This window comes from Oryx dammah, unplaced genomic scaffold, assembly GCF_014754425.2.
Source record: "Oryx dammah isolate SB20612 unplaced genomic scaffold, SCBI_Odam_1.1 HiC_scaffold_3, whole genome shotgun sequence".
Classification (NCBI taxonomy): domain Eukaryota; kingdom Metazoa; phylum Chordata; class Mammalia; order Artiodactyla; family Bovidae; genus Oryx; species Oryx dammah.
Window position 1 is genome coordinate 44,534,203 of NW_024070187.1, and position 11,893 is coordinate 44,546,095.

The 11,893-nt window shown below is 43.0% G+C and overlaps 1 protein-coding gene across 1 annotated transcript; it reads left to right on the forward strand.

Moving 5' to 3' along the window:
* Window positions 1–4,534: 4,534 nt before the first annotated feature.
* Window positions 4,535–5,077, forward strand: LOC120861996 (60S ribosomal protein L23a-like). Its single transcript, XM_040237967.1, has one exon. The coding sequence runs from the start codon at window positions 4,542–4,544 to the stop codon at window positions 5,016–5,018; it is 477 nt and encodes a 158-aa protein (XP_040093901.1). The 5' UTR covers window positions 4,535–4,541; the 3' UTR covers window positions 5,019–5,077.
* Window positions 5,078–11,893: the final 6,816 nt, after the last annotated feature.

The following is an 11,893-nucleotide window of genomic DNA, read 5'->3' on the forward strand; positions in this document are numbered from 1 at the left end:
ACTTAGCATCTTCCTCCCTCTCTCTCTTTTGTCTTTTGCAACATTTCAAGCATTTCCTCATCCAGGAAAAAAATCTGACCTTCATTTAGCTTGTGCTATTTTCTCCACCGAGAGCTCCAAATAACCCAGATCTGTGTTGCTCAAACTGTTTCATGGTCCATGGAGGATTTCATGGGCAAAAGAGTTTGAAAAATGCTAGACTAAGCAAAATTTGTTGTTGCTGTTGTTCAGTGGCTAAATCATGTCTGACTTTTTGCAACCCTATGGACTGCAGCATGCCAGGCTCCTCTGTCCCTTGCTATCTCCTGGAGTTTTCTCAGATTCATTTCCATTGAGCCAGTGATGCTATCTATCTCATCTGCTGTTGATCCTTTTTCTTTTGCCTTCAGTCTTTCCCAGCATCAAGGTCTTTTTCAATAAATTGGCTCTTGGTGGTCAAAGTATTAGAACTTCAGCTTCAGCATCAGTCCTTCCAGTGAATGTTCAAGGTTGATTTCCTTTAGAATTGACTGGTTTGATCTCCATGCAGTCCAAGGGACTCTCAGCAGTCTTCTCTAGCACCACAATGCAAAAGCATCAATTCTTCAGTGCTCAGCCTTCTTTATGGTCCAGCTTTGACATCTGTTCAGTTCAGTTCAGTTCAGTCACTCAGTTGTGTCTGACTCTTTGCTACCCAATGAACCGCAGCATGCCAGGCCTCTCTGTTAATCACCAACTCCCGGAGTTCACCCAAACCCATGTCCATCGAGTCGGTGATGCCATCCAGCCATCTCATCTTCTGTCGTCCCCTTCTCCTCCTGCCCTCAATCTTTCCCAGCATCAGGGTCTTTTCCAATGAGTCAGCTCTTCGAACCAGGTGGCCAAAGTATTGAAGTTTCAGCTTCAACATTGGTCCTTCCAATGAACACCCAGGACTGATCTCCTTTAGGATGGACTGGTTGGATCTCCTTGCTAGCAATCTTACTCCTGGGCAAATACCCAGAAAAGATGAAAACCCTTCTTTGAAAAAATACATACATCCCAGTGTTCACAAAAGCACTATTTACAATAGCTAAGACGTGGAAACAACTCAAATACCCATAAACAGATGAGTGGCTACAGTTCTCACCACTCCCTATTATTTTAATTGGCCTACTTTCATTATTTATGTTACATAAAAGTTTCTGAGTTTGTGACTCCTGACCTCACTGCATCTTGTAAACTCGCTAAATACCACTCAGGCATTCATTTTTATAGCTAGCTCTTTTTTCTCATTATAAAGGTATTCATGCCCATTGCAGAAAACTTGGAAATACAGAAAAGTATGAAAAATGAAACAACGGTGTGTATAATAACCACAATTCAGAGATAGCTACTCCTGGAAGGAAAGTTATGACCAACCTAGATAGCATATTAAAAAGCAGAGACATTACTTTGCTAACAAAGGTCCGTCTAGTCAAAGCTATGGTTTTTCCAGTGGTCATGTATGGATGTGAGAGTTGGACTGTGAAGAAAGCTGAACACCAAAGAATTGATGCTTTTGAACTGTGGTGTTGGAGAAGTCTCTTGAGAGTCCCTTGGACTGCAAGGAGATCCAACCAGTCCATTCTAAAGGAGATCAGTCCAGGGTATTCATTGGAAGGACTGATGCTAAAGCTGGAACTCCAATACTTTGGCTAGCTCATGTGAAGAGCTGACTCATTGGAAAAGACTCTGATGCTGGAAGGGATTGGGGGCAGGAGGAGAAGGGGACGACAGAGGATGAGATGGCTGGATGGCATCACCGACTCAATGGACGTGAGTTTGGGTGAACTCCAGGAGTTGGTGATGGACAGGGAGGCCTGGCGTGCTGTGATTCATGGGGTCGCAAAGAGTGAGACACAACTGAGTGACTGAACTGAACTGAACTATCTGTTATATTTCTTCCATTATTTTTGTTTGTGCCTATGTATCTAGTCCAACTTTTCATCATATTTTGCTTGGATCATATCATACAGGTGGTTTGTATCTTCCTTTATTCAGAGAATATTCTATTAGTTACTAAGCATGGTTTATTCTGCTAAATTGTAATAGTTGAGTTTCTAAGAAAACTCACTTAAAAAAAAAAATCACTTACAGTAGGACCAGAGAGGTTAGGAGCTGGAAAGTGTTAGACTTGCAATAAAAAAAAGGTATTTTTTCTGCCAGAATGCTTATCTTACAGTTGTTTTTTATAGTCATAAAGGCACAGCTCTAAAAGTTAAACATTATTGAACAATCCTAACATTATATGGTTGAAAAGTGACTCTAATAAAAAAGGAAGTAATGCCAAAGTACATGTGAAGGGCTTGAATGTTATTTGACTAAATGTGAGAATGGATAAAGCAACTTTTCTAAATTCACACGTGATAATTTTATATAATATATCAATGCAAAGCTTTATGTAGCTGATATCATAAATTAAAGATAGGAATGCATATCTAACTATTCCTCTGCCTTCCTAAAAGTTTGTATCCTCAAACTGTTCAAAATCCCTTTTTAATGGAAAAATCAGAGATACTCTTATATTGAAGGCAGAAGTAATAGTTATATTTGGCACTTTATTTAGAATCCTAAGTGAGGGGGCTTAGTGGTCACCCTGTAACTGTGCCCTTGAAGTAGGGACTGTGCTACAGCAGTCAGAGGTTGTCCGTTCTCAACATGAGCATTTCCTGTGATGAGAAACCTCACCCTCAGAGATGCAATCTGGAGCTTGTTACCAGAGGTTGTCCTCGCATGGAAGCCATGCATCCTCTGACTTCTGCCCAGTCACCCCATCAAGCTCTTCAGGTTGACGTCTACTTCTTTTCCCTGTGACAGCCTCGAGTATTTTAAGAAAGCTATTATTTACCAAACAATCTTTTCTAAGCTAAAGTGCCTTTTAAACTCTAATTTTTGTTTTTTTGGAGGTATAGTTGATTTACAATATTGTGTTAGTTTCAGGCCTACAGCAAAGTGATTTGTCATAAACATATCTATAGTATATGGATAATAATCTGATATACTTGTGTATATATAATATAAATGGGCTTCCAAGGTGGCACTAGTGGTAAAGAACCTGCCTGCCAATGCAAGAGACATAAAAGAAGCAGGTTCGATCCCTGGGTCAGGAAGATTCCCTGGAGGAGGGCATGGCAAGCCACTCCAATATGCTTGCTTGGAGAATCCCATGGACAGAGCAGCCTGGAGGGCTAAAGTCCATAGGTCTGTATGAGTCACAAAGAGTTGAACATGACTGAAGCAATTTAGTACACACACATAAAATATAAATAATAATACTTATTATATAAACACATATATACTTCAGATTATTTTCCATTTAAAGTTATTTGATATTGAATACAGTTCCCTGTGCTGTACAGTATATCCTTGTTGCTTGTCTGTTTTAAGTATAGCAATTTTATCTGTTAATCCATAATCCCAATTTATCCCTCACCCCTGATTTTCCCCTTTAGTATCCATAGGCTTCTTTACTATGACCATGAATCTGTTTCTCTTTTGTATATAGATTCATCTGTATTATTTTCTGATTCCACAATAAGTGATATCTATAATATTTATCTTTCTCTATCTGATTTACTTCACTTAGTATGATATTCTCTAGGTCTACCCATATTGCTGCAAATAGCAGTATTTCATTCTTTTTTATGGCTGAATAGTATATGTATTTAGATACTACATCTTAAACCACTCATCTGTTGATGGGTATTTGAGTTGTTTCCACGTCTTAGCTATTGTAAATAGTGCTTCTGTGAACACTGGGATGTATGTATTTTTTCAAAGAAGGGTTTTCATCTTTTCTGGATATTTGCCCAGGAGTAAGATTAAAAGATGGTTACTCCTGGGAAGAAAAGTTATGACCAACCTAGATAGCATATTGAAAAGCAGAGACATTACTTTGCCAACCAAGGTCTGTCTAGTCAAGGCTATGGTTTCTCCAGTGGTCAGGTATGGATGTGAGAGTTGGACTGTGAAGAAAGCTGAGCACCAAAGAATTGGTGCTTTTGAACTGTGGTGTTGGAGAAGACTCCTGAGAAGACTCCTGGAGGAGTCCCTTGGACTGCAAGGAAATCCAATCAGTCCATTCTAAAGGAGATCAGCCCTGGGTGTTCTTTGGAAGGAATGATGCTAAAGCTGAAACTCCAGTACTTTGGCCACCTCATGCGAAGAGTTGACTCATTGGAAAAGACTCTCTGATGCTTAGAGGGATAAGGGGCAGGAGGAGAAGGGGACAATAGAGGATGAGATGGCTGGATGGCATCACCGACTCGATGGATGTGAGTTTGAGTGAACTCCGGGAGTTGGTGATGGACAGGGAGGCCTGGCGTGCTGCGATTCATGGGGTCGCAAAGAGTCGGACACGACTGAGCCACTGAACTGAACTGAACTGAACTGAAGATTGCTAGCAAGGAGATCCAACCAGTCCATCCTAAAGGAGATCAGTCCTGGGTGTTCATTGGAAGAACTGATGTTGAAGCTGAAACTCCAATACTTTGGCCACCTGATTCGAAGAGCTGACTCATTGGAAAAGACTCTGGCTTTTCATGAAGATGGCGCCGAAGGCGAGGAGGGAAGCCCCTGCCCCTCCTAAAGCTGAAGCCAAAGCAAAAGCTTTGAAGGCCAAGAAGGCAGTGTTGAAAGGTGTCCATAGCCACAAGAAAAAGAAGATCCGGACGTCACCCACCTTCCGGCGGCCCAAAACACTGCGGCTCAGGAGGCAGCCCAAATATCCTCGGAAGAGCGCCCCTAGGAGAAACAAACTTGACCACTATGCCATCATCAAATTCCCCCTCACCACCGAGTCGGCCATGAAGAAAATAGAAGACAACAACACACTGGTGTTCATTGTGGATGTCAAGGCCAACAAACACCAAATCAAACAGGCTGTAAAGAAGCTCTATGACATTGACGTGGCTAAGGTCAATACCCTGATCAGGCCTGATGGAGAGAAGAAGGCATATGTTCGACTGGCTCCTGACTATGATGCTTTGGATGTTGCCAACAAAATTGGGATCATCTAAACTGAGTCCAGCTGGCTAATTCCAAATATAAAAGTTTTCACTATTAAAAAAAAAAAAAAAAAGACTCTGATGCTGGGAAAGATTGAGGGCAGGAGGAGAAGGGGACGACAGAGGATGAGATTGTTGAATGGCATTACTGACTTGATGGGCATGGGTTTGGGTTAACTCCGGGAGTTGGTGATGGACAGGGAGGCCTGGCGTGCTGCGATTAATGGGGTCACAAAGAGTCGGACATGACTGAGAGACTGAACTGAACTAAAGTGCAGATTGCTAGATCATATGGTTAAGGTAAACTTTAATTCTTTCAAGTTTTTAATATATCATAGTTTTGAGACATTTACAGAAACCCAGAATGATTTTAGAACTACAAAAAAATTTTAAAGGAGTTAAATGAAGGAAATTCGCTGGTGTCTCAGTGGTTAGGACTCTTTGTTCTCACTGCCAAGAGCCTGGATTCAATGCTCGGTCAGAGAACTAAGACCCCTTCAAACAATGTAGTGCAGCCAGAAAAAGAAGTTAAATTAAGATAGATTTGGCTTCCCTGGTGGCTCAGATGGTAAAGAATCTGCCTGCAATGTGGGAGACCTGGGTTTGATCCCTGGCTTGGGAAGATCCCCTGGAGAAGGGAACAGCTCCAGTATTCTGGCCTGGAGAATTCCTTGGACAGAGGAGCGTGGCAGGCTACAGTCCATGGGGTCCCAAAGAGTTGGACACAACTGAGGGACTAACACTTCACTCTCACCTCACTTTTAGAGACAAGGTGACTAAAACTCAGAGGCAGGAAGCTGTTTTTCCAGGTTCACACACATAGGAAATGGCAGGAAGGGGGGTGTATGTGTGCCCCACTGCAAAAGCCTGCTCTTTCCCCTTTTCCCAACAACAGGCTCCAGTTCTGCCGACTGGAGCTGAGTCATAGCAAATGTGTGTCTACTTTTTATGATTCAGTAACTTTGGGTGACAGAGTAATTAACCAACTGTAAGCCCTGGGGATAAAAGCTCCTGAATTCTTTCATCCAGAATTTCTGGCAAAGGTGCTGGAACTTCCTCATGTTTGGTCAGTGAACTCATCAGCATCTTCCCAGAACCTGGGGGACACGGCTTCAGGGACTGCACAAGCCAGTTACCACTTTGACCCCAATTTTCATTTCCTGGTAGCGAGTTTGGTTCTGTCTGCCATGGGGCCTTGGTTGTCATGGATAGCCTCTGTGGCATGTCTTGGGGACACAAGAGTGGAACCCCATGATGATCCTCCTCCCCCGGGGTGAGGTTATCTCAGCCAGGGCACTGCTTTAAGATGTAAAGGCAAACATCTCAGTCTTCATGGACACTAGTCTATTATCCCTAGAGCATTTTGTGTGTTTCTCTAACCCATTTGCTCTGAAGACATTTGAAATTCCACCCCCACAGACCTTAGAAAGTTAAACTACGTTCCTTATCAATAGCAGAGTAAACTGTACTGAAATCACACATGAAATATCTTTATGTATGAAATACCATCCAGCCATTAAAAGAATAAAATAAGGCAATCGAGCATCAGTACTGGCAAATCTCAAAAACTTAATGTTGAAAAATAAAACCAAAAACGTTGTGGAAGGATACATGCAAAATCATGCTATATTTGGCACAGAGCTACTTAAGGAGTGAAAAGGTAAACACATGTATAGGCATTTCATGCTGTTAAGTCCTTGGGGTAAGAGAAGGGGCTTCAAATGATAAAGGGGAAACAGGGTATCATCAGTTTTATCTGTAATTTTTTTCTTAATCTGGGTAATGGATACAGATGTTTGTCATATTTTTCTCTATACTTTTTTAAAATACAATATTTGATAATGAGACATGTCACCCCTCAGTCATGGTTAATTTTCCACTTCTCAGATGCTGTATTGGTCAGGATTCAATGGCAGAGACATAATCCACTCTAGCTCCCTAGTGAGTTTAGTCTGAAGGAGATTTAATACTGTGCTGGAGAAGGAAATGGCCACCTACTCCAGTATTCTTGCCTAGAGAATCCCATGGACAGAGGAGCCTGGCAGGCCACAGCCCATGGGGTACCATGAGTTGGACACAACTTAGTAACTGAACCACCACCACCACAGAATTACTCAAGAGGCTGGAGGGACCACACTGGGCTTTCAGGAATAGTTCTGAGAACCGTGCTGCAGCATGCAGGGAAACAAAGGGCACTACTGTCTTTTATAATTGGACACTACCAGCTGGATGGGAAGAACATCATGGAAATTCCAGACTCCGAAGCAGCAGTACTTGCCAGCAGAAACAGTGGAAGCAGCCCAAGTGTGGTCTCTCCCTCACTGCTTCCTTCTGGTTGCAGGAACCCCAAGTGAATCTGGGAATTAGAGACCTTAACTTTCAGCCTCTGCAGTGGAGGAAGCCCCACGCGAAGGCAGGAAGTATTGATCCACCACATTTCTCCCAGGAGCCATACTGTTCCCCCACATCATCTCTTACTGCCCCTACACCACCAGGCCCAGCCCTTTACTCCCACCTTCACCCCATTCGGAACTCCTTCTCCAGCCTCCATATCACCCTGGGGATTGGCAGTCAGAGAACTCGGTGAAAAACAAAGGCAATTCTATAGGCCCTGTTATCAGCTGGCAGGTTTATGCATATAGGACCCAGGCATAGGATTGCAAAGAATGCATTAGACCTGGAGAAATATCTGGGGTCACAGTGGTCCACAGTCAGCTAGGTGTTCCCCTGGGGAAGGTGGTGGTTCTTAGTGGCGAGAGAGCTAGGCTCCAGACTGAGACCATCTCAGACCATTTTTGATGGCCTCACCACTTACTAAAGGATCACTCTGGGCAAGTTTCTTGATTCCTCTGCCCTTCAGTTTTCTCATCTACAAAATGGGATTGATAATGATACTAATAAAACCTCCCTCATTGGGCTGCTGTGGGGGTTAAATGATGCAGGATTAACAACAACAGCAAACACAAGCAGTGCTTACCAGGCACTGGGCTAAATGGAGCATATACTTCAGCTCATTTAACTTCTCACTGGTGCTGGAGATGGGTACTTTTTGTTGTTTATATCTCACATATATGGTTCTAATCCAACAGCCTGGAGTCAGACTCTCAGCTCACAATTGCTCCAAGATACTACTCTCAGGATACACAGAGGGTTCAGGGCCGACTGAGTACCTAGTCAGACTAAATAATCCTTAGATGTTATTACTCAGAAAAGCAGGGGGAGGAAGAAAGGTGAATGCGAAACCAACAACAATACTGAATTCCATCAAATGGCAAAGTGCCCCACCTGTGGGCCTGGGGATAGGGCCAAGGCTCTGGAGGCAGGTGTGCTGTCTGTCACCAAACGTCCCTATGTCTGATGTTGGGAGGGTGAGTGGGTGAAAAGAACAACAGGCTTTAGCAAAAGTGTTGAATGTTTATGGTTCTTTAGGAAGAAGTCTCCCCATTTCAACTAGTAGCAACCCAACCTCACTGCCTCAATAAAAAGAGAATCAATTGGTGTCGGTGGGGACTCTCACAATTAGTGGGTGCCTGAAGGTGCAGGCTGGGAAAACAGGTAGAAGCTGAAGGAGAGGCTGGGAGAGATGTGCCATATCCCTTATTTCTTTTACTGAAATCGACCATCATGGCCATCCCACAAGAGAATCTCATCACCTCTTGATCTCCTGGTGGGAGCTGAGGTTGTCCCTGGGCTCCTGGCTCCCAGGGGTGGAAGTACCAAAGTATTCAAATCTAAGCAGATAGTTCTAGTAATACTGGAGGAGAGCCTGAGCCTGCAGGCACTTTTCTATCCTAGACAAAGGAACATGGTGAGTGTTAGAAAAGCAAAGATATGTTGGAACCCAACTGTGACCTTCTTCTGTACAAACTACATCTCATGCTAAAATGCCATTTTAAATTAGGGAACTCTTTCAAGTAAACATGTATTTTATTAAATTCATCCATGATTACATGACTTTGAAAAATAGAGGAAGACAGATATACAGAAAGACTATAAAATGATAATGAACGTTTGGTGAGTCTGTGCATCAGAGGACAGGAACTTGGTCTTTCTTCACCAGGGGATGAAAAGCAGGAGGATCTGAGCCCCCAGCCCTTTGTCCCTGACTTCCATACTCACCAGGCAGGACCAACTATATAATTTGCAAAGCCCAGTACAAAACAAAACATAGAGATCGTTGTTTAAAATGTAGTAAGAATTTCAGCACAGTGACAATAGAACATCAAACCAATTTCAGGGACCCTCTCAGTGTGGAGTGCTGGACAACTGCTCCGGTCATGTGTGCAAAAAGTTGGCCCTGCTGCCTGGAGATTCTCCCCAAATGGGAGCAGAGTGTGGATGCCAGACAATGGCCTCTCCTCTGTCATGTCCCTTTTTATTCTAAGCAATTAGCTGAGCAGGGTGACAAGCCATTTCCTGGGGTATCACAACACACAGAGCTCAAAGTTTCCCATCGCCCCTCTTCCCTTCCTTACGAGCATCTGTGAAGCATTTTCTGTGTGGGACCCTGGGAAAAATCACAGTTCCAACTTTGGACTGCTCACAGTCTAGTGAGGGAGATAGTTTTACAAGCAAAATTAAATTCCAGTGTAATCCCTTACAAGGGAGGAATGTTAGTTTCTCAGTCATGTCCAACTCTTTGCAACCCCATGGGCTGTATAGCTCGCCAGGCTCCTCTGTCCATGGGGTTCTCCAGGCAAGGATACTGGAATAGGTTGCTAAACCCTCCTCCAGGGGATCTTCTCAATCCAGGGGTCAAGCCTGTGTCTCCTGCACTGCAAGTGGATTCTTTACCTTTACTGTCTGAGCTACCAGGAAAGCCCTTACAAGGGACGAGGGTGAGGGCATTTTGAAGAAGGGCCCCTAGTCGGCCTGGGGGAGGCAAGAAAGGGTCATGGATGGGTTCTTCTGGGGAGGGGCTTTGTAGATGTGGAAAGTTGGGCTCTTAGGGCATCACACTGGCACAGTGTGGAGGCTGGGTGTGTGGAAGGCCAGACTGGTACTAGGAAGCCTGGTTATGGGACTGCATGCTGCCCTGGGAGACAATCCTGAATGACAGCAGGGCAACTGGCTCTTCTCCTGGAGAGTTCAGAAGTGGAATCACCTAGCTTTGGTAATTGATTGGAGGTGGGTGGGTATTAAAATTGAAAGAAAATCCTAAAATGACTAATTGGCTTCTGACTTTGAGCAGATACACAGACACATTAAAAAAAAAAAAAAAGCCAGTTTTGGGAGAAAGATTACACATATTATTAGTAATTTTGCAAATCTATAAAGTAAAGTAAATCTAAAAGGAAAGCTATAAGGAGAGCTTTGTATCACTAATGCTTTACCAATTTTTACATCACACTTTTCCTTCCTCCCCATCAGGATCCCATCTCCCAAATCACCACATAAGCAAAAACACAAAAGAATTGCCAACATCTTTCACAGAAAAGCACAGAATTGAAAAGCAAGGTTGCACAATGAAGCAAATAGATTAGCTATTCCACTCCAGAAGCAATGAAAACAATACAACTTGAGAAAAGGAAATTTCAGGCCTATAATTGCTTCTAGTTCTGTAATCAAGGGCAGTGATCCTAATACAAATACGTTTTTTAAAAATAGAAATAATTTCCCTGGCTTTTATCACCAGGTTATTTAGTAACTTGTTTATTTACACCTTTAACAGACTATACTGCAGCAGTCACTGAAACTTTTTGGCACATGGGACCAGTTTCGTGTAAGATTTTTCCATGGACTGGGCACTGTGGGGGAGGGGGGTTGGTTTGGGGATGGGTACTGGATGGGTTGGTTTGGTTTGATTCAAGTACTTTACACTTATTGTGCACTTTATTTCTATTATTGCATCAGCTCCACCTCAGATCATCAGGCATTAGATCCCTGAGGTTGGGGACTGCTGCTGTAATAGATGAATTCAGATCCTTAGTTAAAAGGAATGGGGATGAGGAGGGGAAAAGAGGATCATCCTCAAGTTCAGCCAAATCTTGAAATTAAAAATATATATACATATACCCTTAAAGGGTTAATTGTTTAATAGTCACCTTGTGTGCACAATGTACATGCTTGAATGATTAACAGGAGGGAAAGATTGATGGCATCCCATAACATTCCCTTTATTTAGAAAGCATTTGGGGCAGACTGTATATTCAGTCTTAAAAGAGTTACTAATCAGATTCTGGTTCCGGGAGCTGTAAGGATGTGGAAGCCCAGCCCCATCACCTGAGTGGTCATTAGCATTAAGCTGCACCACGTCCCTTTCTCATTTCACAGTTTATAGACCCTTTAGTTCCAGCTCAGCAGTCTTGGAGGGAAACTATTCAGGTATTCATATATGCCAAATCACACCAGGTACTCTCAGAGGAAAAACAGTCCTTTGATAGAACTTGGCAAGTGAATTCTTGCCTGTTGAAATACACACCAGTTTTCACGTTAACCCAGATGTGGTCTTAAAGCAGGTCCTCTGCTTTCCTTCCACGTTGTGATGAGGACTGTGATGCCTTGGGTTGCTACCTTGAAGCCATGCGCTTTCCTTGGGTTGGCTTTGGGAGATGGCATGGGCTCTGCAAGGGTTGAGACCACTCACCTTGGTAGCTTCTCCGCTTGCTTCATAGCTTCTGTAGATGAGTGCTGCTGTTGCACTTGGAGGGAGAGATCAAGAGAGACTTGTTCCATGATGTGGTAGCATACTTTTCATATCAATAATTGCTCAGTGCATTTGGTTCTCTTTTTTATTTATCATTATAATTATTTTTTCAAAATATCTGTTTACTTATTTGGCTGCCCTGGGTCTTAGTTGTGGCACTTGAGTTCTTCAATTTTTATTACTACATGTGGGATCTTTAGTTGCAGCATGCAGACTGTTAGTTTCAGTGTATGCGATCCAG